This window comes from Symphodus melops, assembly GCF_947650265.1.
Source record: "Symphodus melops genome assembly, chromosome: 6".
NCBI lineage: Eukaryota > Metazoa > Chordata > Actinopteri > Labriformes > Labridae > Symphodus > Symphodus melops.
The window spans coordinates 9,287,440-9,315,262 of record NC_136696.1 but is presented as its reverse complement, the minus strand read 5'-3'; the positions used below and the strand labels follow the sequence as shown (position 1 = coordinate 9,315,262).

Here is a 27,823-nt window from a genome sequence, read left to right as displayed (position 1 = left end):
TCACTCACTCACTACCCCCTCAGTCCCTTCACTCACTCACTGACTCACTCACTCACTCACTCACTCACTACCCCCTCAGTCCCTTCACTCACTCACTGACTCACTCACTCACTCACTCACTCACTACCTCCTCAGTCCCTTCACTTACTCACTGTAAGGGGTTTAACTAAATGTCCCTAACACTGTGCAATGTATAAAACAGACTGTATGATAGAAGACGGCATAACCCGCGGGGATCTGACATACACACTGAGACTTAATGCAGGTTGTAAGACAGACAAGTTTAATGATCACTGTGCATCAGTTAAATACCGTTCACAGCATGCGTCACAGCTTTAGATTCCTCTATACATGGTGTGGAGAATCATATTACCTTTACTCTTACAATTTCAAGCATCTATTTAGAACAATCTCTTATTACACTGCTGATCGAGTCAGTACATTTTGCTTCAGAAACATTACATATACATGTATGTTTCTTCAAGTATGGTCATAGCTACTCAGAATAGATTGTAGTCTGCTGACTCAAGATCATTTCTTCAGTGTACCCAAACTGAACGAATACAGGGAGATTCGTACTATCACTCATTCACTCACTATCCCCTCAGTCCCTTCACTCATTCACTCACTATCCCCTCAGTCCCTTCACTCACTCACTTCACTCACTCACTACCCCCTGAGCCCCTTTTCTCACTTTCTTTGTGCTCTCTCTCTCTCGTTTTTCAGCATCGTTTTGCGACAAGATCTGCCTTATCTTTGAGATATTGCCATAGGAGAAAATAAGCTTTCCTTGAAATGTGTTTAATGTGAGAGTCAAAGGACATATCCTGATCAAAGAGAACGCCGAGATTCCGAACAGTGTCACGAACAGGTAAAGAGACCCAAATGCACGACTCAAAGGGCAAAAACAGTTTCTCAAAAACTTTTAATACAGGCAGGGTTCGGTACACGATAATCAGTCCAAGAAGTCGGAGGTACAAAATCGGCATGCAGAATCGGGATCAAAAACAAAGCTGGTTCAGGATCAGAAGTCAGATACAAAAATGCTGGCAACGCTGCTATGAAAGACAAGGCGAACTGGCACAGAGTGAGGGGAAGACAGACATTAAATACTGAACAGGGGGTGGAGTTAACAAGACGCAGGTGAGACACATCAGGTAATCAGCAGGCTGAGACACACTGGGGGAAGAGCATGCAGCCAACAGACTTGGAACGAGACACAGAGTAAGTAACACGTAAAACACAAGCACAGGACATGATACATGAGGGAAACATAAACAGACACTTAACCCGGGGATGTGACAATGGCTTCCTTAAATTTAGCTATCAGATAAACTTCTAGAGAGCACTTTTTTATTAAGAGGAGTTAATGCTGGTAAGAAGAAGTCAAAGGTTACTAGGAAATGGTCAGGAAAGGGCTACTGACAGCAGAATTCTTCCAGTGTGACTGATGAGAAAGCAGTCTGTAATGTATGGTCAGCAGAGTGGTCCAGCACAGATATTGCTCAGCAGAGGTGGTGAAAGGCTGGCATAACCTTTTGATAGTAACTAGTAGTAACTAGTAACTTTTGATTAATAAACTATTCCCCTCAACTAACTAACTAAATAAACTATCAATCAACAAGCTAGTAACTGTAAATAATTACTTGCCTAACAGTGGTTACATCAATACAATCTGTAAACCTTATATAGGTCTTTCCTGATCATGATGTAACATTGTAAAGTCACACTGTTCTTCTGATTGGAGACTTGTTTTGCTGGCTAAAAGATGCAACTGCTGACCTTGCTCATCTTATGCGGACGGACTGTTTACACCATGAGGACAAGAGAGGGATTGACCTAACCATGAATTTTATCCAGAGAGCAGTTAGTCTCCTGACTGACTGCATGTTCCTCTCACCACAAAAAAACATTTTTGGGCTTTTGACGTCTTTATTTGAGATTTCCACCACATCTCCAAAACTGAACGCAAACAACCAGAAAGACTTACAGAGTGAAACAATTTCAAATTAACAGCACTGCATTTCTTTATGTCCTTCTGTTGGGCTATAGGGGGGATTCAGATTGAGACTAACTTAAGCTCATAAACTGATTTAAAGTATTGCTTTGTTTAGTTAAAAATGATGCAAGTAAACTGAAACACATTGAAAAATAGTCAGCAAGAAATGTTTCAATGTTCAGCACTCTAAATGTAAAAAACATGAGAAAGCTGTTTGAGGGAAATTAGACTCAAGTGGGTTGATATGGGAGTTTTGTTTAGTGCTGGACAGAAAGAAAAGGAAATCATTCAAGGTTTCATATCGAAAAGCTAAACTGCCAAACTAAAATCTGAGCAAAGTAGCACTTCATATTTGTCACAGACAGACAGTTAATGTCTTTGTTGTTCATGTTTTAAGTGGTTCCTGGATGATACGGTTCCGTGGCACAAGAAGGTCTATGTCCAGGCTCTTCTGTTCTTCATCACTGTTAACTGTTCTGTACCCGAGCAGTGACATGGCCTCTTGACACACTTCCTGGACTTGTTTTACTTTGTTGTGTGGCAACACTTCACGCCAAGCCTCCGAGACTTCAGAAGCATTTCGTGATCCTACACTAAAGGGATGGTTCTGTGTCCTTTTACCACGGGTCACACGGTAGATCCATTCTCCCAGCTCTGTGGTCATCTGCAGACCTACAAACTCATAAATGGCATCTATCTCCTCAATTGGGTTGCAGGCGATATCCTCATAGCGGACCATTTTGTAGCGGCCTTCAAGAAAAGGAGGGGGCTCCAGAGTAGCCGTCTCAATGATACGAACATGGCTGCGGCAGATCTCCTGCATGACTTGAAACTGCACTTCAGCTGCAGGTATTTCTCTATGATCTAATATGATAGCACTATCTTCACCAATGTTTACTGCTACTCCTTCTCTAGACCTCAAAACAGCCCGGGGGTCTCGGACCAGATGAATGATGCGGAGATCCAAACTTGGGTCCCGCAAGAGTGGGTAGAGGGATTCCAGCTCAAAAATTCGCACCTCTTTAAACACCACATGGCTGTAAGTACCACAAGCCTCCTGCACCAACTGCAGGTCATGACCACCACAAACTTTACTGCACTGAGATTCATTATTCATCTGGTTACGTGGTGTGAGAGAACAAACTGGCGGTGAGCACAGCGCTCGACTTTGCAGCCAACAAAACACATCAGATACTTTCGGAGGATTTGGCATATAAGCTTCCATTACAGATAAGTCGCACTGAAATATGCTCCACAAGAAATCCCTCACTGCCATGCGCAGAATCTGTGCGCTTTGTTTCTTCACACTGCTCCAAACGTGCCAAGCGGGCTCCATAAGATAGAACACAGATGGGTGCTGGTTGAACACCTCACCCATGAAGGACGAGCCCGATCGATATGTTGACAGCAGCAGAACATGAACTTTTGCTGTACGGTGTGAGGACACTGGACTTAAGGTACTGTGCTCCATATACCAGCTGCAGAAAAGTAGCAACAATGCCCCCTGCAGGAACAACAGAAGAATCAATGTGTTGAGTTTCACTCTGGTGTGTGCCATGACAGCTCTGGGTCCCTGTCACCTGCAGAAGCTTTGCTTCTCCAGGATATTTCTCCTTTCTTATCCTTTATGCTGCAGAGAAAACCAGGGTGATGTGGTTTGGGAGAGCTGACCAGACAGTAAGAGCTAGGGAAAGAGAGGGAGAGAAAAAAAACATGTATCTGTCAGACAGATTTAGCAACTTTTGAGCTGTGCACTGACCAACATGGATGTTCATGTGTAAATGATTTGAAATTATAACTATATAACCATTTATGAAATTACTGTACTTGTAAAGCAATATTCTTTGGCGAATGTACCTCTGCTTCAGTGCTCTAAACTTGCAGCACTGCACTGACTGTATACAGGGTGTTCTCATTTTGCAACATATCAAAGAGTGTCTTTGATATGTTGCAAAATGAGAACGTATCTCTATTTTATGTATGAAAATAGGCTACTGTCAAACTGTGCTGCGCTACAGGATGCCATTCTTCCACTGTGTTTACTTTCAAGTCGTAGTGCAGGCTAAATGCAGTAGCTCTGAAGCTGCATGCTGCATTCAGGTATTCCTTGGATGGTCACAGTTATTGATTTGCTATTTGAGCATGCGTTTTTGTAGATTTTACAACTCGGAAAATTAGTTTCTTAGATGTGTCTTACACTGCCTGAATGCAGCTCCAGCCCAACCAATAACTCGTGTCTATGGTACACACAATTCAACAGGCTTTGTTGCACTTGACAAACTGCGGTCTGGACGCAAACCAAACCAAAAAAAATGCAACAATGTTGCAACATTCCCCCTCAATCATAAAGAGTCCAACAAACTTTATACTGTATGTAAAAGTGACCTTAATCGTCCTGACAAAAGACTTGTGTTGAGGTTGGAGTAGGTAAGTTGGGGTACCCTTACATTTATGCACATAAGTAGTAAACTGTGTTAGAAACACTAGGTAAATGTGGTTTGTGCCAACCTGTGTTTTTCTCTCAAGAGTTATTAGAGAAGTAAGTTTAGGCGTTTGTTTACTTTTTTTTTAATTAAATTTGAGATGAGCTGTAAGTTACTGTTTTGTTTGGATGAGTTTCTTTATTTGGCACAACAACTTTGTCCAATCCTCAGTGTGACTCAGCTTTGTGGTGAACAAAACACTTTAAAACTATTCTTCAGCTTTGTCAGTTTCATTGGTTGTCTGTTACATCTCTGCTCGTTGCAAGGATGTAAAATGCTCCTTATTTACTGCCAAAGAATATTTGACAACCACTTTTAATATTGTAATTACTTTTATCTGGCTGACAGATCTACCACATCCGCAATTACTGACTGTAGACACTGTGATGATCACGCACGTCAAAGAAACACTCTGTTTGGTTTATTTCATATAAGTGTGCAGTGCAATCAACTTAAAGTCAAGATAGGACTTGGATTTGACATCCGTCATGACTCAGAAAGTGCATAAGCTGTAATAAAGTCTACATCAGAGTTGTCACACATTGACCATATCACGATGGGACAGCACTAAACACTTAGACATGACGTATGTTTGTGTGGAGTTTGGGATTTAACCAAAACAAGTCTTATAAACAAATCCAAAATAAGGTAGAAAAAAATGTACATATGAGGTATTACTTGCCATTGGTTCAATGATGTTGAAGGATTCAGTGTGGCATCTCAACCGTCTGGCTTAATCTCCGAGCTCAAGCAGGACTGCTCTAGTCCTTGTGAGCAACCTTTATCTTACTACCATGTGGTGTGTATGTGTCACACTCCACACCCTTGGTCCCGATTGGGCACATTGACTCCCATTTTATTCACATATTTTTGATACTCTGTAATCCTGGCATATTACAATGCTTTACCCATGATAATCTAATAAATCTAAACTCCTGCCTTCAAAATACCAGGAAGGAAAACAGGTTTTAGATGTGAACCACCTGCTGCCCCAGGTGGTTTAGGCCCCCCTAAACCCCGAAGCAGCATGTTCCCCGAAGAACATGCAAGGTGTAAAAAAGCTGAACACCTCAAAAATGGTCTTAGTGTGCTGGGATAGACATAAAAGAATGGTGTGAATGTGTCTTGTGGGAGTTTGGCTTTTGTTTAAACTGGTTACTTCACACTTGCCAGGCTCAGCAGCCAAAATCAGGGATCATATATGTTCAACAAAAAGACTGTAAATGGAGATTTTTCATAATATGTCCCCTTTAACTTTATGCATAAAATGTGATGGTCTCTGCAATTACTTGTGAAAACAAACCGTGCAAATATGAACTTGACAGCAAATGAGAAGATTTACTGCACACAAGAAGGCTTAATTACTTCTGTTTAATTATGTTTTAAAACAAACCGCGCGTTCCACCCTCTTGGCTTCATCAGGTTTGTGATCCAAGACAATGCACAGGTGTTTTTAAACAGGATGCAGCTGTACTCAGTCCAAAGTGCTGAGTTTCCATATATCAATCAATCAACTTTATTTATATGCACTTATTATACTTTTAAAATGTTATACAAAGTGCTAAACATTAAAAGCAATGCATTGAGAGACATGTATTAAACAAGGTGTACTTACACGAAATATAAAAATACACTCACACACACATACACTACGGAGATATACCTGGTAATATGGAGACATGGCACAGCTCTGAGGACTAAGGTGAGGAAAGGGCCCTATTTGGGGGCGTCCATACTGGGAGCAGCACAGCTTATGGCCACAGGGGGCGCCGAAGAACCGCACCATCAGCAGGGTAGCAAGCCACTGTCAGTGTTGTGACCCCCAACAGGAACCACTGGAGATATAAGAGTCAGTGAAGAGCATAAAATATAGATAAAAACAATATACATATACATACTCACTACACTATCTGCCCTTTGTCACTTCTTTTCTGCTGACTCATCATCAGGTTAGATTGTGATAATTTTGTTGTTGTCATCGGTTTCTCCTCCAGCGGTCTCCTTCCATCTTTTCAATCATAGACAGTATGTTTTTTTTTTATATTCTCCAGACCATCTTTCTTTCAAATCTCTTGATCTTGTAAGTCTAGAGCTCCTTTTAACACTTTCGTTTCTTTTTTTCAAATGTGTTTTCTGATGTTGTAAACTCATCTGTCTTAATCTGATTTTGTATCAGTCACTTCAGCTTGTTCCTGTGCAGCTTCTTGTTTTGTTTGGCTCAACAATAAGTCAGGTTAAATCCATTGAACCACAATGAAGTATGTAAACATGGTTTTATGAATGAATGTGAAGCTGTAGAGAAAGAACCTTGAAGATATGTTTTTAGGTGAATCTCACCTGGAAAAAAAAGCCATTTCATATTAAAAGTTTGTCTACTTTTTTTTTCAGGATGTGAGGACGGCTGCTGGATGAGAGAACTTTATAGGAATCTGCTCCATCTTTTTCAAGTTCAGGATTCCTTCTTTCCATGGTCTTACATATCAGATTTATGTGGAGCTGAGTTTTCCGGGGTTATTTCATTTCATTGAACCTGTTACTTTATGACCATCTTCCTTATGTCAAGCATTACACCAAATGAATCATACCTGGGGATGCCATATTACACGCTGCACATTTTATGTATGTCAAGCACCCACGCGCTCTTCTTTATTTATCCACCTAAAATGGACACTTAATGGGCGCTGTCCCATTGTGCACCTTTAGAGAAGGTTTATAAAGCTACCATTCATTGTCCTTCAAGGGTGGAAGCTACTTTTGTCCTTTACTTCCAAGTCGCCAGAAAGAGGAAGAGTGTGTGGGTGCAAGATGTGCAGCGGTTGATCTTGTGATTTATTTGGTATTATGCGCCCGAGCAGTGGGAGATACAGTAGTAACAAGGTTACTTTCATTCATAAAACAGTGTTTATTTCAAAATTATGGTCAACTTTATTGTTTATTATTTTATTATTTTGCCATACTGACATGTCCAGTATGGACAACATCGGTCCTAACAGGTAAACACTGGGATAGCAACATCCTCCTGCTCCTTGACCTCAGTGGGGCCTTCGACACAGTCGACCACACCATCCTCCTCACAAGACTCCGGCAGCTGGGTGTTAAGGGCACCGCTCTGGACTGGCTCACCTTATACCTTACTGACCGCAAGCACTTCATTTCCCTCTAAGGCCTCACCTCCGTCGTTTCCTCCGTCACTCAGGGGGTACCCCAAGGCTTTGTTCTCGGTCCCCTGCTCTTCATCTGCTACCTCTCCCCCCCTGGCCACATCATACGCAGTTTCAACTTGGACTTCCACTGCTTTGCTGACATGACAAACACAATTTACTTCTAACAAATTCTTCACTAAAAGTCCCCATGAACTCAGCTATCCTAGGTTGGAAGGTCTTTGTTACATCAGGATATTGAGTGTTTTAAACAGTAGCAACTTAACACAACAGATATTTGAAAATACAAAAACGGACTCAGGAGAGAAACGAAACAAAAAAACCCAACAGATTCCTAGATTCCATAGAAGCTCAGAGAATTTATTCACACTGTGAATTACAGTCAAAACACATCTTTCTCTCGTCTCATGAACATGAACTACGCAACAAAGGTATATGTACTTTACAGCTGCAGTGTGGAAATGAAAAAGTGATTATTATAGGTACACATATTCAAGAATAACATTTAACATGTATAGTAATTGAAGATTCATTGACAACATGGAACAATATCAGATGTAAGCTCTGTACCAATTAATGAGAGTCATGTATTATATTTGTTGTTGCTTTTGTTACTTAGCTAGTTTATTCTTGAACTTTATTTTGAAAGTTTGGTTTTGGATTAATTTATAAAGCTTTTAAAAAATGGGTTGGACTGGATTTTTTTTTCACTTCATCTTTTAAACCTTTTTGCACACAGTTCAAAAGGAAACATCAACACATTACAGCAACACATTTTTTCTTTAGAGTTGGATTAGGGGTAGGGACACCATCCACACATCTCAGTGATCTGTCAGTAAAAATAGATAAAAGGAAGAAACACTGTGGGGGGAAGTTTCTGGTGGGAGGCCTGTAAGCTCATCGCTGACAGACAGAAACTCTTCAAGCATACTTTAATCTGTTGAGCTTATTGAACAAGTCCTGACATGAGCTGCTCACCCTCCGGCCCTCACAACACAAAGATAAACACCAGACAACATGACAGGTATTTCTCCTATCATTTACATCCCTCTTTAATATTCAAGCTCAGTAAACAACCAGGAGCTGCTACAATTTATACTTTTGTTCACCATTAAAATGTCTGACCACGAGATGGATCACATGGGAAATAGCCATGAACATTACAGTTCATTCATTTGTGTACAAATGTATCTTTGTGTTTTTATACACATCATGTTCATCAAGTCTCACATGAACAGGCTCTGCATTTATTCCTTCCATTCTGTGCTCTTCTTTCTTTGAATGAGTGGCAACTATTGTTGGCGGTGGGCACATTCCTTGTATCTACCACTGCAGTAACAATGGACGGAGGACAAAAGTTACACATGAGTCCAAGCAGCACATTATGGAGCGGATGACCGAGCTGTGTGCCCCACATACAGAGCCTGTAGTCCTTATATAGCCTACCTTATATTTCCATTCACACCTCGTGGTCATGAGGATTAGGCTACCGGTAAGAAGGCACAGGGAAAGGATTTTTAGATACTACTTTTTGTAGTCAACGTTTCTGAAAACGTTGCCTATTATTATGTCTCCTCGGGGGAATGAGGTTGGATTTTCAAAATAATGTGATTTCTTTTTAATGTGATGAAGTCTTTTATGAATTCTCCTAACACCTTTCCTTAACCTCGGGAAATTTTCACGGGGTTAAAGTAAAGTTGATCTTGAAAGTAAATTGGAGAGACAAACCGATTGAACCCACAGAGTTTCAATTCTATTTCATACGGTTTGGTATAGCTTACCCAGCCAGCAGATGGAGCACAAACATAATCATGAACAGCTGGAAAGGTCCTGAGCATCTTTTTGTCCGGATGTAAAGGATCCACACAACTCTCAGTTAAAAGAAACCCAATCAGGACAGGCAAATGTTGTAAGTAAACATTTATTGCTTCCATTAGTACCAAGTAGTTTTTTTTGTTGTTTTCTTTTCGGATTTTCAGATAAATACAAACACTCAGGTCAGTGAGCTAAACCCTCTCTTACACCGTCAACTCTTTAAACTCAAACAACAGAGAAGACCGACGTGCGGTTCAACAGAACACAAATCAAATCTTTCACATTGCAAAGGGACACATGGTCATAGTTTATGCACCTCATGAAATCAGAGACAACTCTTTGAAAACTTGCATCATGTAACACTCCATCTACCATTAAATCAGTAATACATTCCTGCTTCTCTCTTTAAAAAAAGAAAAGAATATGCCACACACACATACTCACACATTTTACACACCAGCTGAGAGAACACAGTGTACTCTGTTCCCCCAGCTCCATATGCATCCAGCAGACACACAGAACAGAAACAGATGCTCATCTCCAGCTATACTTATTCTTAGGCATAGTCTTGTATTTGTCTTTTTAATGCAATCTGTCTCAGCAGCTGTTCACTGATTATCTTACAAATAAGCTGTGCAGAAATGCTATGTAAGTTTTTTTTTTTTTAAACAAAGCAAAAAAAAAAAAAACCCAGCCAAGCCTTCACTGTGAGCTGCGTATGTTACACCCTAACACCCTGAATCCTTGTGAATGTGTTATATTTATGTATAGTCAACTAACTTTATGTTGCTTTTGCTGAAGTCCCGTTTTCCTCATACCAGCTGCTCTGAATCCGTGGTTTTGTCCATGTGAGGACCTGTTTTGAGTTTCCTGCGGAGCTAATCCAGATGCATCTCCTCCAGCGGTTTGTTTGGTTCTATATACGACATAATCTGTCCAAGATACAAAAGAAAAGTAAGATTACACTGAAAAACTAAGTTTACCATCATTTGTAAAAAAAAAAAAAAAAAAAAAAGCATACTAAATGGTTTGTCTTAAACATGCGTTTAGATGGATAAAGCAACGCACTGGAAATACAGAGGAGTTTATCATATCATGTCCATCTGAACTGCTGAGTGGACTAAATTCAAGCCAGCAGTATCAGCCATCAGGAATCTGATTACTAGTGAAGTGCTGAAGTCCTCTGAGCTGAAACCATGTCATATAAAAACATTAAAAAAAGTGTTAAGACGGCTCCGAAGGTACCATGAATAACAGTATTATGAATCGTTGGAGAAACACAAAGCAGTCAAAGAATCTGAAATATTACTATAATCAGAAATCAATTTGGCTCTTTAAAAATCTTAATGCACTTGATTTATGTCTCCATAGTACCAGACTATCTCTCAACCCATCTACATAGTCCATGTGTATGGGAAATGTCCCCAACTGACAAACAGCTGCACTCCTGGACCAGGGACTCTGGATTTGTTGAGGTGGTTCAAGATGTAGTGTGGACTAGAACAAACCGTAAAGATCCACTAAAATGTGGACAACAGATGACAATGCCATGCATCAAGTCTTTAAGTGATACTAGAAAGGTACCCAGCTTAGAAAAATGGGCATCGAATGAAGTGAATGTTTACTTCGAATACGTGTGTTTTGAATGTGTGCTCAGTGGGATGTGCAAACAAAACAGAAAGCTATTTAACAGGTTTATCGTTGTGACATGACACCAAACTATTCGCAAATGTGTGGCCACAAAGCAACAGAGTCTGCAACACAATGCTATAGTAGAGATATTGACCTTTTTATCTTTATCTTATATTTGAAATAAGTGTCTCCATATCTTTTTTTCATGCAGATGATCAACCTCTCAGCTGGAAGGTTAGAATCCGTTCATTCATGAGGGTTGACCAGAATCAAGCTGAATCATCCTGCTCATTGTTCTCCTTTTTTTTAAATAAAATTCCTCTGCTGCTAACAACCAGAAAAAGACAGAATACAAAAATCTACGCTGCTGCTATAGCTAGAAAACAAACAAAATCCCCACTGTGGGTGAATTACACCGATGTAAAAGAAAAGTCTTTAAAAGGAAGTCATCTGGAAATGTTTGAAGTTCCAGCAGTCAGTCCGTGACGAACAGTGAGATTAAAGGCAGGGTAGGTCAAAACAAGCATGAAGTTTAAAGTAGCATCTCCTCCCCGATGTGCTCCCTCAAAAGCCCCGCCCCTCACTTACATGCACGAGCGTCATTGGTCCAGAAGTGGATTTCAGCTCATGCTTCGAGTGTGGGCTTGTGCATGCATTGGGTAGAGAGGCTTGATTGGTTTAATAAAACGTGGTCGAGTGCCGACATAGGTTGAACTTTTTACAATTCCTACAGATGACTGATTTTTTTCGTTTCTTTTTCAGAGGACATACATTATTAATTACAGTCAGGACATAAAGACAATTCAACCAAAATCTTAAAAAGCGTATCTGGAGAAAAACTAGCGACCCTGCCTTAAATGTCAACTAGCTAACAAGTGGAAACATGAGAAAGGAAACCATACTCAAAGCTTCATAATCAACCGGTGAATCAGATTTGACTGACGAAAACCTGAATCAGGTTAGGCCTCATATTTCTCACAACTCTATAGAACATTACGCCAGTGTTCTACGACACTCCACACTCGTGAAGAAGAAGGACGTCTCTCATAGATTGTCTCTTGGTGTTAATATCATTTTCATCCTTTTTTTTTTTCCTAACTGGTTCCTGGATGCTCTGTTTTAGGTGGCAACCAGCTGAACTGGTATGGTTCTTGTGGCACAAGAAGGTCTATGTCCAGGCTCTTCTGTTCTTTTTCGCTGTAAACTGTTCTGTACCCGAGCAGTGACATGGCTCCTTTACACACTTCCTGGATTCGTTTGACTTTGTTGTGCGGGAGTATGCTGCGCCACGCCTGGGAGACATCAGCAGCATTTCTTGATGTAATTTTGAAAGCCTCTTTCTTGGTGCCTTTGCCTTTACCGTGTGTCACACGAAAGATCCACTCCTCCAACTCTTTAGTCATCTCCAGACCTACAAACTCATAAATGGAATTTATCTCCTTAAGTGGATTGCGGGCGACATCTTCATAACGGACCATTTTGTAACGACCTTCAAGAAAAGGAGGGGGCTTTAGGATGGCTCTCTCGTTGATACGCACGTGGCTGCGGCAGATCTCCTGCATGACTTGATACTGCACCTCCGCTGCTGGTATGGTTCTTTGCTCTAACACAACAGCATTGTCTCTCATGAGGGCTTTCGCTGCCTCTTCTCTAGACTTCAAAACAGCCCTGGGGTCTCGGACCAGGTGGATGATGCGGAGATCCAGGTTTGGGTCCTGCAAGAGTGGGTAGAGGGATTCCAGCTCAAAAAATCTCACTTCTTTTAACACCACATGGCTGTAAGTGCCACAAGCGTCCTGCGCCCATTGGAGGCCCCGAGTGTCACACACCTGCTTGCACCAAGTCTGGTTGCTGAACTCGTTACGAGGCGTGAGAGGACAGGCCGGCGGCGAGCACAGGGCGCGACTGTGAGACCACATGAACAAGGTGGACACATTGTGATTCTCTGGCAGATAGGCCTCCATCACAGAGAGGTCACACTGGAATACGCTCCGTAACAAATCTCTTACGGCCATCCGAAGCAACCGTGCACCCGGTTTCTGTAGTCTGGTCCACACATGCCAAGCGGGCTCCATAAGGTAGTACACGGATGGGTGTTGGCTGAACACCTGACCAAGGAAAGACGAGCCCGATCGCCATGATGAAAGCAGAAGAACGTGAACTTTGCCATTTGAGGGCGCAGTGCCGCAGGGACTGAGCTCCATGTACCAGCCGCAGAAGAGCACCACGGCTGCCCCCTGCAGGATCACCAGGAAAATCATGGTGCTGAGGTTCACTTTGCAGCGCGGCATGATGGCTCTGAATCCCTGTCAGTATAATGTGAAGATCTCCTTCTTATTCTTTATGCTGCATAGAAGACAGGAAAGGGGTGACATTGGAGAACTGGAGTGATGAAGAAAGAGACAAAGAGAGGGAGAAAAAAACCCCAATTAAAAACAATTGAACAAACATGGAGACATTTGTCTTTACTTTCATTGACAGATCAAAACATCTAAATATTTTCCCATCCTGCATGGTTGGATAACCAAATGATTACTTTGCATTACATGACTGATTCAGGTGTCACACTGTAGTTTGCTTTAATCCACCAGGTATGCTTAAACTGTTCTTTTGATGAAGTTTACGTTCTATCAGGAGGCGGGGGAAGCGGGACCGCAAGATAGGAAACCAATCCAAGCAGCTGACTCAAGACCAAAATTGTGCAGAAGACCAAGGCCCTTTCCTAAAAGCCACAGCTCAGTAAGCAGTGTTTCAGTAGAGAGTTTCAGAAGACTGAACTCTCGTGGTCATTCAGTATGCATTTCTTTATGTCCACTTCAGTATACTGAACATAAGAGATATCTGCTTACTGTGTGTCTACTGCATATTAGGTATTAACAATATACAGGACGGATAGTAGGGGCTGACTACTATCAGATTGTGTCTGCACTTTGCATTTAAGACATCCTCCCAGAAAAGACCTTAACAGTTAACAAGGAAGGAAGGAACAACAAAGCACCCCAAGTTGTACTATAGGAGACTGGCAAAAGAAGTCTCATACAATGAATATTTCTTGATGGTGTTTATATACACACACAGACAACTAGAGAAACCACAGGGAGGGAGAACCTTGCACTACCTCTGAAGGTGAGATGAGTCAGCGCAGAGCGCTGCAGAGCACATATACTCAACAAAAATATAAACGCAACACTTTTGTTTTTGCTCCCATTTGTCATGAGATGGACTCAAAGATCTAAAATTCATTCCAGATACACAATATTACCATTTCTCTCAAACATTGTTCATAAATCTGTCTAAATGTGTGATAGTGAGCACTTTTGCTTTGCTGAGACAATCCATCCCACCTCACAGGTGTGCCACATCAAGATGCTCATCAGACACCATGATTAGTGCACAGGTGTACCTTATACTGCCCACAATAAAAGGCCACTCTGAAATGTGCAGTTTTGTCTCACAGCAAAATGCCACAGATGGCGCAAGCATTGAGGGAGCGTGCAATTGGCATGCTGACAGCAGGAATGTCAACCAGATCTGTTGCTCGGGCATTGAATGTTCATTTCTCCACCATAAGCCGTCTCCAAAGGCGTTTCAGAGAATATGGCAGTACATCCAACCGGCCTCACAACCGCAGACCACGTGTAACCACACCAGCCCAGGACCTCCACATCCAGCAGGTTCACCTCCAAGATCGTCTGAGACCAGCTACTCAGACAGCTGCTGAAACAATTGGTTTGCATAACCAAAGAATTTCTGCACAAACTGTCAGAAACCGTCTCAGGGAAGCTCAACTGCATGCTCGTCGTCCTCATCGGGGTCTTAACCTGACTCCAGATCGTCGCCGTAACAGACTTGAGTGGGCAAATGCTCACATTCGATGGCGTCTGGCACGTTGGAGAGGTGTTCTCTTCACGGATGAATCTCGGTTTACATTGTTCAGGGCAGATGGCAGACAGCGTGTGTGGCGTCGTGTGGGTGAGCGCTTTGCTGATGTCAATGTTGTGGATCGAGTGGCCCATGGTGGTGGTGGGGTTATGGTATGGGCAGGCATCTGTTATGGACGAAGAACACAGGTGCATTTTATTGATGGCATTTTGAATGCACAGAGATACCGTGATGAGATCCTGAGGCCCATTGTTGTGCCATACATCCATGAACATCACCTCATGTTTCAGCAAGATAATGCACGGCCCCATGTTGCAAGGATCTGTACACAATTCTTGGAAGCTGAAAATGTCCCAGTTCTTGCATGGCCAGCATACTCACCGGACATGTCACCCATTGAGCATGTTTGGGATGTGCTTGACCGGCGTATACGACAGCGCGTACCAGTTCCCACTAATATCCAGCAACTTCGCACAGCCATTGAAGAGGAGTGGACCAACATTCCACAGGCCACAATTGACAATCTGATAAACTCTATGCGAAGAAGATGTGTTGCACTGCATGAGGCAAATGGTGGTCACACCAGATACTGACTGGTTCTGAGTCCCCAGACCCTCAATAAAGCAAAAACTGCACATTTCAGGGTGGCCTTTTATTGTGGACAGTCTAAGGTACACCTATGCACTAATCATGGTGTCTGATGAGCATCTTGATGTGGCACACCTGTGAGGTGGGATGGATTGTCTCAGCAAAGCAAAAGTGCTCACTATCACACATTTAGACAGATTTATGAACAATGTTTGAGAGAAATGGTAATATTGTGTATCTGGAATGAATTTTAGATCTTTGAGTCCATCTCATGACAAATGGGAGCAAAAACAAAAGTGTTGCGTTTATATTTTTGTTGAGTGTATATAAAAGCTCCCCACACCTGAGTCTAATGAAAGCTAATCAGTGACACACACCTGACTGCAGTGAGCTGATTCTGTCACCTTTCTCACTGAGCTGAGCTCCTTCACACTCTCTATGCATGAAATCAGTATTACCTGGATACTTTTGATCATTTGTAATAATCATGGAGGACTTCTGTGTTTGTAAGGAGAATCGACCACATCTGTAATTGGTCAAGTAAAATTTCCAGGGCAAATCACTTTCTATATGTCATTAAACAAAGAGTTTCTCTAGCAGTCGAGTCCAACTCAGCACATGAGTCATCTGGGGATTTAAGTTCTTCTCTGCAGCTTTTTTGCCCCTTTTTCTGCTCAAGAACAATGGAGGCTGCATCAAATATTGTGAACAAATGTTTTGACAGCATTTTGGCTGCAAATTCAGCTGGCTCATCTTGTTGCAGAGTATAAAGACCCATAGAAAGAGATACATCAGAAGAACCAGATATGTATCTTTTGTACAAGCTTGAAGATGGAGATAGACATCCTCAGCAGGCCAATATAGTGTATCCAGTTATTAATTTAAGTTCAACGAAGAAGCATGAGACAGTAAATAAAAGGAACCCTTTAGGGCCAGATCGGGACCCTTGGCACCCCAACAGAAGGGTACCAAAAAGTGGGACGGTACAGATCCCTTATTTTAGTACCATTACCAACTTTTGACAGTGGAAACGCAAATAAAAGGCTTCTGTACCGAACCGAACTGACCTGGACCACTTGGTGGAAACAGGGCTTTATAGTGCTAAGAGAAAGTAAACGCTTAATAACTCAACATCAGACTGTGTGTTTGTCTATTTATGAATCCACGAACGTCACAAAAATACCAATAAAAGCACAATTTTTAAGGAGCTCTGCACAGGCTGATCAGGTACTAATGTGGCACACATGATGTAGCATGCTTGATACCCATGGCTTAACTTTAAACTACTAATGTCAAACTAAAAATATCTCCCTGTGCTGCTGGGGATTAACACCTCTGCTTTAACTTAACTTTATCACCTGTTGATAGAGTGGAATAAGCTGGAACTTAAGTTTCTGAAGAAGGCCAAAAGTCTGCCTTCCATATGTGCACCATGTTGATATTGAGGCGATTAAGTATGTGTCCAAGAGACATTACACATGGGAATTATCAGTCTTTATGGTCTGTTTGATACTCTAATTGAATATTCAGCATGCTGTCATAAAGCTTTTTTGCTGGTTTCAAGATTTTTTTTCCTCAGTTCAAATTAAGTCACTGCAAAGCAACTTAAAACAGTTTGGAGAAGTTGGGTGGAAATATTGAGGCAATCATGGGCGGAGATTCAACCAGTGACTGAATGAGAAATTCTTTTAGACTCTGACTTTATAGAAGGGACACCCACCACACCCCTCGGTGGTCTACTAGCTTCTAAATGAATTCATTCACATACAGACAGATCATTCTTGACAGGACGATATTTGCACATCCATCTGTCGAGCTTTTTGAACAAGTCCTGACCTGAGCTGCTCACCCTCCACGCCTCGGGATACAAAAGTATACAAGCAGATCATGACAGATCCTACCTCCTCTCTCATCCTTCTTTTCTTAACATTCACGCTCGATTGTCATTCAGAACAACTATACCTCACATATACGACACATGCTATCACGTTTTCATTCTTTCTTTTATTTGGACTTACTTTAGATTCCTCATATGTTATAACAATAGGTCAGTCATTAAGGTGCTTTCAGGGACAGAGAGATGACTCAGACCTCACACAGTCTGTAACACTATGTGCACGTAAACACAAAAACAGCAGTGTCACAATGTCTTCATGTTTACTTATTGTATTAACAAGGGTTTCACATTTTTTAACTAATATAAACAAAATGTATTTTTTCTTAGATCCTAAAAACAATGTGATTGTCATTACCCAGTCTTCAAAGTGAGCCTGTCTGACAATACAGTAGTCTCTATATCCAGCATATATTTATTGTATATGCTGTTGGGAACCTACATTTCCCTGAGGGAGTCATCCCAAAAGGATCAATAAAGTTCAGTCTAAGTCTATATCCAAAAGCAAAATACCAAAATAAATGTGAAAAGATAACTTGTATAAGAACTTGACAGAAATGCGTGAGGTATCGCACCAGAACACTCTTCACATTGAGCTTTGAGGAGGCGAGCCTGCAAAGACGGTAGGGTGGACATTACGTCAGAATTCCTCTAGGGTCACTCCTCTAGGGAACAGACATCAGACTTAAGAGCACACAGTTCATTTTTTCTAATGAGTTGCCACATATTACTTCTCTTCCTGGATGTGTCACTGGCACAGGGACTGGATCCAAAGAAATGACGGTGGTTTCAAGCAACTTTGTATTTCCTTGAAATCTCGACCATGACTGATTGTGCAACAGTTTGCTAAGCAGGAGAAAATTAAAATGATAGATAGGAAATTATAGTTCGGATAGATAGGAAACTATCTGGAAAAGGTGGTTTAAAGCAACAGTAGACTGCAACAGGAGATATTAATTTTTAGGATCATGTTTTTGTTACAGAATTGAAGAGACTTAAAACAACTATTTAGGCCATCTCTGTCATTAAAAACAGACAGAGAAGAGGCCTGTTTAAGGGGCTGAGGTAGTTCGTTCCATAGTTTAGGAGCCGCAACAGAAAACGCACGGTCCCCTCTGAGCTTGCGTTTAGTTTTGGGCACCCTCAGGAGCAGCTGATCAGCCTGACCTGAGGGTGCGGGTGGGTGTGTAAGAGTGTAGAAGCTAAGAGAGGTAGGGCGGGGCAAGACCATTGAGGGATTTAAAAAAACCAAAATAATTTTAAAATGGAGGTACCATCAAAAACCATCACTTCTGTTTTATTATCATTCAAATTTAAAAAATTAAGAGCCATCCAGGCTTTTATGTCCTCAAGACACTCGAATAATACTCAAAGAGAGTATTCACTGTTCTTTTTAAGTGGAACATAAATCTGACTGTCATCTGCATAACAATGGAAAGAAATGCCATGTTTTCTGAGTATTGAACCAAGTGGGAGCAGATAGAGAGAGAAAAGGAGAGGGCCAAGAACTGAGCCCTGTGGGACTCCACACGAGAGAGGAGCAGAGGAGGAAGAAGAGTCACCAAGGCTGACACAGAAGGTTCGATCAGACAAGTATGACCTAAACCAATCCAGTGCTGTGCCCCTGATGCCCACCCAATTCTCCAAACGAGAGATCAGGATCTCGTGATCCACAGTGTCAAAAGCAGCAGTCAAGTCTAAAAGAACAAGGTTAACACAGTCACCGGAGTCTGTAGCTAAAAAGACATCATTAAAAACTCTGATAAGAGCTGATTCGGTGCTGTGCAGGGATTTAAAATCGGATTGGAAAACCTCTAAAATATTATGCTCCTCCAGAAATGCCATCAATTGAACGTGAACTACCTTTTTTAGAAAGAAAAGGCAGTTTGGAGATCGGCCTAAAGTTAACAAGAACTGCAGGATCCAGGCCAGGTTTTTTTAATCAGAGGTTGTACGACTGCATGTTTAAACAGTTCAGGGACAACACCTGAGGACAGACTGCTATTAATGACTGCAGTAACAGATGGTCCTACAGTGGGGAAAACTTCTTTAAGTAGCCTAGGAGGAAGAGCATCATTTGGGGAACCTGAGAGTTTCAACTGACCAACAATCTCCTGTAAGGAAGTCAAAGTCACAGGCTCAAACTGTTTTAGAACAAGTTTGGCAGGTGGAGTGAAACCAAGAGCTAAGCTCTTCCGAATTACACAGATACTCTGGCATGACACAGTTCTGATTAAATGCGGTAGAAAACTGAACAGCAGTGGAAGGGTTAATAATACGACAGCGCCGAGGAGCAGCGGGAGTTTTAACCGTGTTGCAATAGCATCCTCAAATAATACAGGCATATGATCAGAAAATACTGCATCACAAATCTCAAAGTTAAAAACAGGCAGACCATGAGATAAAACAAGATCAAGAGTGTGTCCGTGTTCTTGTGTGGGACCAGACACAGACTGCACAAGATTAAAAAAGTCAATGAGGTTTAAGAAATCCTTAAACAACACACAACACACATGCACGTTAAAATCCCCAACAATAAGAACACGGTCATATTTTGGCATGATTTCAGCCAAGAAATCAGAAAAGTCAGTTAAAAAATCCTTATTGTACTTGGGAGGCCGATACACCACGGCACACAGCGTTGTATGAGAGCGACCCAGCTCAAATACACTCAATTCAAAGCTGGAGGAAGAGGATGACAGCAATATCTGCTTACATTTATAATCACTCTTATAGACAGTCGCTATTCCTCCTCCACGGCTTGATGTCCGCGGGGAGTTAAGATAACAGCAATCATCCGGCACAAGCTCCGCGAAAGAGCTGGACTCACCAACACTCAGCCACGTCTCAGTCACACAGAGAAAATCCAATCTTCGGGATGTGAAGAAATCATTTAAGATGAAAGTCTTGTTCACTAGTGATCTAGCATTCACCAGGCCAATCCTGGCAGGAACCGGCAGGATCGATGCGGTAACTGTCCTGGGAGCCCGACACAGAGGATGCAAGTTGTGGTGATTCACTCCACGCCAGCGGGGACGACGAGCGCGGGGACTGTGGAGCTGGAAGACATCTTTCGAGCCGACAACAGGTATCGGCCAGGTGTTGACAGGGTCCGGTGAGCACCAGGAAATAGAGAGGCTGGGCGCCGCTCCAAATTCAGTCCGATAGGGCATAGGAAAATGTGCCCGGTGGGCCTTCAGCATCACCTGCTGACCGCTGCGCCTTCCCCTACGGCGGGGGCGCTTTTGCCGCGGAGGAGGAACCGGGGCGCGGCAAAGGTGAGTCGGGACCCTTGCCAGGAACGGGGGCAGGGTTTCACGTCCCCTGTGATCAGATTTTAACAGATGTTCAGCAAAAAGTTGAAGATCCAGCAGTGTTTGGCGATCATACACCAGTACTGAGTCGACATCCAGAGCAAAAAGTGAGACAAACAGCATAAACACACACAGCACTGGGAGAGACAGATGGCAGGCCACGCACCCTGGCGCCATCTTGCATCTCTCAGCAAACTAAGCACGAGAAAGTTTCAACAACAATCAGCACCAGAAATATTGACAGAAATAAACCCCAAATCAGGAAAATATCACTTGAACCACTCCTAATCAACAATCTTTTCAAAGAATGGTGGCCAAAGGTTCACATTGGTGTGATGTGGAGATGGAGTTATTACTCGAAATTTGGGCAAAGTCTAATATCCAGAGTAAAACGCACAGAAACTCTGAGGTCTTTGGTCTTCACTGCCCTGGCTTCTATAAAACAACAATTCAGTGTTGTAATAAAGTAAAGAAGCTGCGTATCCAATATGCGAGTCAAGAGGCACTCCGAAAATCAGGCTCCTCCAGGGAAGAAAAGGGAAAATTCCAATGGTATGACGCAGTCTGGCAAATCGTCTGCCTTAAACCTAGCGGCCAGCGAACCGTTTTGGAGTCGTGTAAGCTCTGGGACAATGGACCTGGAATCCAATTGAGCGTTGAGTAACCTTACTAGCATATGCTAGCTTCAGCTCATGTCGAACCTGTGCTGCAGGACTGCAAACGGGTCACCTTTCAGGGGAAATTGACGTTTTCTCTTCAGAATTAGCCATTTATGTGGTTCATATATAACTTCTTCAATTCCATTATATTTTGTATTCATATATATTAAGTATTTGCATGTCAGAAGCAGCATTCTAGCTTAGCAACTACTACTTCTATTTATAAACCTCACAAGCCTGCATCGAAAATTTTCCAGATCTGCAAATTGTATAAAACTGTGTAATTATTTGTTGTTTTAGCGTCACGTTTGTATCGGTCTTAACAATGATTTCCTAACTTTGTTTTGACGGACGCGGAGGATACCAAATCCAGTGATGCGGTACAGCCTGAGGTGGACTCTATCAAATGTTAGTACAGCTACATGCACTAGCATCCTTATTCCTACCAGTACCAACAGTTGACTGTGAAGACCATCTGTGAGCAGGAAGAGGACACAAAGCAACATGATGGAGGCCTTTCTTAATGTGCCAAAAAAAACCAGCATGAGCACTTTGTGCAGGCAGAACAAAGCCAACGTAGCCAAGAGATGAAAGTGATCAGCCAGTGGATGAGGACACAGAGGGGGATGGAGGAGCATCGGTAACAGCAAACAAACACTATGTTTCAGGAGATGTTGGCTGTGATGGCACAGAGGCCCTCACACTGCTTGATTGCCCATATAATGCGTTATCATTCACCTTACATATTGAAAGACATTTAAATGTTTGATTTGTACCGTTTGCACTATTAAAGTTATTTTGTTAAGTTGTTACTGTAATTACAAAATATTTTGTCAACTGACAAATATTTTTGACTAATTTGTAAAACTCCAGGAGGATATTCAATGAAGCAGGATTGGCTCGAATTCTTCTTTTTATGAACAAACAAAAGGAGATAGCAATGCCAATAATGCTTTCTTAACTATAATGAAAACGCAAAGAATAATATGAGAAATGCGCATTTAACATGAAACTGTCTGTATTTTCTATCATGGTATGTCCCTGGTTTATTATAAATTATTCACACAGCTCAATCAGCAGCGTTTGGACAAGAAATGGCGCTCTAACTTGGAGGGGAGGGAGGGGAATTACAGAATACTGTCATTTCTTTGTACAACAAATTGATTATGCTTCACCTTAAAGTTTGTGATTTGTTTTATGCCTTGCCACACTTGTTGTGTCCACTTTGTCCTGGAGTACTGACAGCCGGCCAGCAGGGGAATGGGGAGGGGGGGCAATTGTGTTAAGAACAGTACAGGACAACTTTGCTCATGTGAGTGCGCCCTGAAAGATCTGGGGGTTAAGGGGTTGAGGGTAATTGGGTGGCGAGGATGGGGGGGAATGTATGGATTTGAAAGAGAAGGGGGACAGGTCAACGATTTGGTTGACTCCACCTGCCAGTTGAAGGGCACAGACTTCACAGCTCCAGGACATGATCAGGGCCACTGACCTCTGTTGATTCATTAGCATCAATGTTGGAGAGTGATTGGTTGTCCTTGTCTGCAGTGACGGGTTGATGATGGTATATGTATCACAAACGGGGAAAAATAGAAACTGGACCCATATATGTAAATATATTAGAATAATTGATATAGATTATATTGTAGGTCTAGCCCTATATAGATTATATGGAGAGAAGAGGGATTAAAAGACCAAGGTCTAAGGCATGGGAGTATTTTGTTCTTCTTTCCCGGGATGAGGTCAAGTGTTGACAGACATGTCAAGGTTCTCATCAATACTCTGATCACATTAACAGGCGTCCAAAAGTAACACCCACCAAGCGCCAAATGTGGGTAGATATTCTTTGGTGAGTCCATGTCAGACAGAGGGCTAACTGCCACAGGGCGAATAAATATTTCACCAAAAAGTCATAAAAACTATTTTGATGATAAAATAACAACAGAAGGGAAACACAGAGGCAGGAATGAAAACAAGACAAGACACACTGAGGACAAGAACTACAACATAAAAAATAAATAAATAAATAAAAAACTAAAGACACAGAGAACTCGAGAATTTAACAATACACACGAGAACAAAGAAACTTCCCAAAATAAAAACAGGAAACTATAAAGACTAAACTAGGAAACATTAAGATAACACACAAGGAAAACAAGCCACATGAGGGTAGACAGGAGAAGTTAAAACAGGAAAACCTACCCTCTGATATAGACAGAAATCCTAAACGAAATAAGGTCGTTGTACTGATGGAGTTCTGTGCATCTCACATGTAAAAGCTGAAACTAGTGTGTTGATTTGTAAGTTTGTAAGGTAAACACGAGATAACATAACTCAGTGCTGTCAAATCTGCCTTTGTGGAAAAATAGCTTTCTTCTGTTTAATGACCTGATCCTCATTTACCATTTATATTATCAATGCTATTTATGATGATGATATTAAGGATTCACCTGATACTGATTAGAATATTGATGATGACATTGACAATGTTGTTGATGATAAAAAAATGAACATAAAATGTCATTGTTCGTACCCTGTGCATTGCCTATGATCTGCTATTCTCTCCAATCCAGTCTGCTTGTTTCTTAGTGATATTGATGGTTTGTGTTGTACTCAGCCTTAGATGTATACTGCTATGAACGAGTATCTGCTGAACGGATAATTATACTTTAGTGACAATAGCAGTATTAATGCACATTTCCTGAACAAGGCAATAGGCGACTTACCAGATTGGTTTGCGTTTTCCTTTAACAGCCATTACCTCCAGACATTCAGCATGATCTGTCACAACCCTCTGCTGCCAACCATAAAATCTAATTCACACTCTTTCACTCACTGCTAACTTTCAGAAAATGACTGATCTGAAAATCATGTTACTACTTTCAGTTTCTGTTGATATTTACCTGCCACGGTCAGAGTGCGAGCTGCACAGATGAGTCAAACAAACATATCAATTCAAATAATGTAAGTCACAAAAATGTGCCGTGTGATATTTAAGTAGTCAAAAACAGTAGACACATAAAGGAGAGGGAGCGAGAGAGAGAGAAATATTGTTTGCATAACCAAAACTGTTGGCAGCAAGAAAGATGCACTAAGTTACATTATTTAATTTGTAGTGTTGTAGTGCCTGTTTAAAACAAAGTTGAAAAGTTGCAATATTAGCTACAACAATAATGAAGACTAACACTCCAGGATACTTTTCAGAGAGAAAAAAACTATCAAGTTAAAGTAAAAAAAGAAAAGAAAAACAAGGTACAGTTTCAACTACCAGCTAGTTTCAAAGCTAAGATCAAGCTTCCAGTCACTTCCACAGAACTGCGTCTTATCAACAGGAGACTACAGCAAGTAAACTGGCACATTGAAGATCACCACAGCTAACTGTTGGAAATACGAGAAAACTAGACCCAAATCCACTTTAATCAGAAGAAACCTCGAGTACACAAACTATTTCAACAGTTTCTGAAAGTATCAACTTGTCTTCTTGTCATCAACTCCCTGGAAGTGCTAAAATGGTTTAAGGATGCGAGATAATGTAACCAAGTTACATCAACACAAACTTTTCAAGGGATCTTGGAGTTCATGCATTTCCTTTAAGAACAGCTGTCCTGTTCTATCGGAAATATATCCTGACTTCAGTTGTGATAAAAATCTAAATAAATTAACTTGGGACGCCATTGTGTGCGCCTGGGTTCCAATTCAATCTGACCCCCATTCCCAACTCTGTTTTCTAACTTTATCCACTATACTTTCCCTACAATAAAGGCACAAAAAGCCCAGACATGAATCTAAAAAATGTTTTCCTCATTTATGTGGAAGATGTGTGCTTTGGCACAGTACAGTTCATGCACAAGCACAGCACAATATGGACAGCCTTCATTATCGAAAAATACTGTTATGGCTGTAACTGATTTAAATGAATTTGTTGAACAGGCTGAGGCCTTGACGCACGGGTTCTTAGACAGAGGTGACTAACCTAGGGTGAGACAACAGAGCACTGAGGATAATCCCATTCTTCAGGGTAAAAAACAGAAGCAAGCAAATTTCTCTGTCTCCATTTCTTTGTTGCTGCTTCAAGTACACATGCTAAACATATCGTCAAACGTAACTGGAACATTATTTAAAGTGATCTCCTGTTGAGCAAAGTTTTCCCTGTACCTCGGACTGTGTCCTTCAGACGAGCACCTGTAGGGACAGACCGATTTATTCACAACTCTCAGCAGATAAAAAAAAAAGATATGTGTATCATTAGAAACATGGTAGTTGTGAATGGTCGTGAATCCAACCCTCATTTTGCCCTGAGACGAGAAAAATACGTTTTTCTTTGCTTGAAAGTTTTCTTCGTGTGATGCATATTGCATCACATGAAGAAAACTTCCAGGCAAAGAAAAACAAATTGTTCTCGTCTCAGGGCAAAATGAGGGTTGGACTCACAACCATTCAACACTGCTACCATGTTTCTAATGATACACAGCTTCATGCAAATGGGTGAAGTATCCCTTTGACTTAAAACAATTGCAATTGTATGCAAAGTACAAATTAAATTAGCATTGAATCAAATAATGTATATCCTCTAAACATGAGAAAAATAAATATCTATAAAATACAATGTTGCACAAGTAAATCTAATCTCCATCTTACCTGATTATGAATCAATTCAATTTGATAGATGGAGGCAACTACAAGGGCAACATATTAACTGTCATAGTGCAGTGGTCATCCAAAAAGCAACCATGCAATGAGCCTATATGTTGATTTCAATAGTATAGTAGCTACTCTTTTGGTCTATTGCTGTTAATTGTTGAATTTCAGTGGAATATATAGTATAGACATAGTAACACTGTGCTACCCTTTAATTTTATGAAGGTTAAAATAAAAAAAAGTAACAGCAATGCATTTCAACAAATTAATTATTGTTAAACTGAAGTTTGTATCTTTTTTTTCCAAAGATAAGAGCAACTTACATGACCTCAATGACCTTTTCTATCCAATTCATCAAGGTCTTTTTTAAGTCACTGTAACCTTAAACATGGATGCCACAAATTGCTTTGGGTTGCTTTGGTAAGCACAGATCTCAAAGTATTTTCCTGAACATTTCAAGAACATTATTGTTGCCTTGTGTCAAAAATGAGAGAATAACCTGGATCTGGTTGGCTGTAGCCTACAAAACCCAAACTAAACAGGGGTAGTCATGGTGCCCCCTGTGTCCACATTGGGGCCAAATATTAATAGGCAGGCTATATGAACTTTGGATCTAGATTATATAGTATCTGTAGCCTAGTGTTTAGCCACATAACAATCTCCATTTGTCAGTAGTTTGATGATAAAACGGGCGACATTATAAAGCTGTTCCAAAAAGTGCGCCAGCAAGCTCTTTCCCCCTCCGGTCCCACGGAAACAAGCAACATGAATCACCAAGGTGAACAGAAAAGAAAGGTCCTGACTCAAGAGGAGAGAAAATGAGGTATGCAGCGTATTTTCCCAAAGTGATTAAGTAAAGCCTTACCTTCTTCAGCGTTGTCGTATGTCGTTGTGCATGTAAACGAAGCCGGTGCGAAGTGCACTCTCTGTGCGAACACCCTGTGGTGCTCTACTCTCTCCTCTCCTCCCCTCCGTGTCGGCCAGCAGCTGCTTGGATACTTCTTCCACCGTCCGCTTGTGCACAAAGCGTGTTTTGAGACGTGGCCAGAGGCTGTGCTGTGCTGACTGGCAGACGTCTGGGCGGGGCTGCTGCTGCTGCTGGTCAGAGATAGAGGGGGTCGGTGGTGGGTGGGGGGAGAGAACCAGGCAGGCGGGGACCTGAGCCAGACAACAGTGACCAGCAGCACCTGCATCATTTTGTGAGATGAAGTTTGTTACACCCGCTTTATTCAGGGGTAAACAAGTCAAATGAGTAAATGTTTAGATATACCATACACTTCTCATTTTCTTACCAGAATCCAACTTATGATGTCACAAATTTGAAACTGAGCCTATGTCTCTGTGGTAAGACTAAGGCAGACCACAACCAAAGGTCTGGATGGATTTATTTCAAATTTTGTGGGTCGATAAACACTCTTGTTACCCAAATAGAAGTTCAAAAACACTGTAAAAGTGGATTTTTCACAATATGTCCCCTTTAATATATATTATCAATCCATGATAATGTTGTCACATCGATGCTGCATCATTATTTTGTCTATGGTTATAGGCCTAGTTAAATTAATAACAAAAAAACACATAAGCCTGTGCTTTGCCTTAATATGCTCCTTTAGCTTATAGTATAGTTTTCAGGGTGCTGCAGACCACAGTATTAAGGTCTCCTTTCCAACACAAGAAGACTAATATAACTTTTGGCTAAGGAAGTGTTCTCCAATAAATTAAGGTTGCTCCAGCATACTGGTTTAGGTTTAAAGATCCCTG

The 27,823-nt window shown here is 41.4% G+C and overlaps 2 protein-coding genes across 2 annotated transcripts; both read right to left on the bottom strand.

Annotated features, from left to right (window-relative positions):
• Window positions 1-2,109: 2,109 nt before the first annotated feature.
• Window positions 2,110-3,658, bottom strand: LOC306825675 (carbohydrate sulfotransferase 6-like). The gene has a single exon (XM_079346558.1). The coding sequence runs from the start codon at window positions 3,555-3,557 to the stop codon at window positions 2,385-2,387; it is 1,173 nt and encodes a 390-aa protein (XP_079202684.1). The 5' UTR covers window positions 3,558-3,658; the 3' UTR covers window positions 2,110-2,384.
• A 7,849-nt stretch (window positions 3,659-11,507) lies between these two features.
• chst6 (carbohydrate sulfotransferase 6) lies at window positions 11,508-27,166 on the bottom strand. Its single transcript, XM_079346229.1, has 2 exons — window positions 26,928-27,166; window positions 11,508-13,472 (listed from the first exon to the last, which is right to left on the bottom strand). Exon 2 carries the CDS (start codon window positions 13,379-13,381, stop codon window positions 12,185-12,187), a length of 1,197 nt encoding a protein of 398 aa, XP_079202355.1. The 5' UTR covers window positions 13,382-13,472; window positions 26,928-27,166; the 3' UTR covers window positions 11,508-12,184.
• Between the last annotated feature and the right edge of the window lie 657 nt (window positions 27,167-27,823).

What these genes read in the sequence shown, in the direction of transcription:
- LOC306825675 (XM_079346558.1), bottom strand. Translation starts at nt 3,557, where the DNA reads ATGGCACACACCAGAGTGAAACTCAACACATTGATTCTTCTGTTGTTC.
- chst6 (XM_079346229.1), bottom strand. Translation starts at nt 13,381, where the DNA reads ATGCCGCGCTGCAAAGTGAACCTCAGCACCATGATTTTCCTGGTGATC.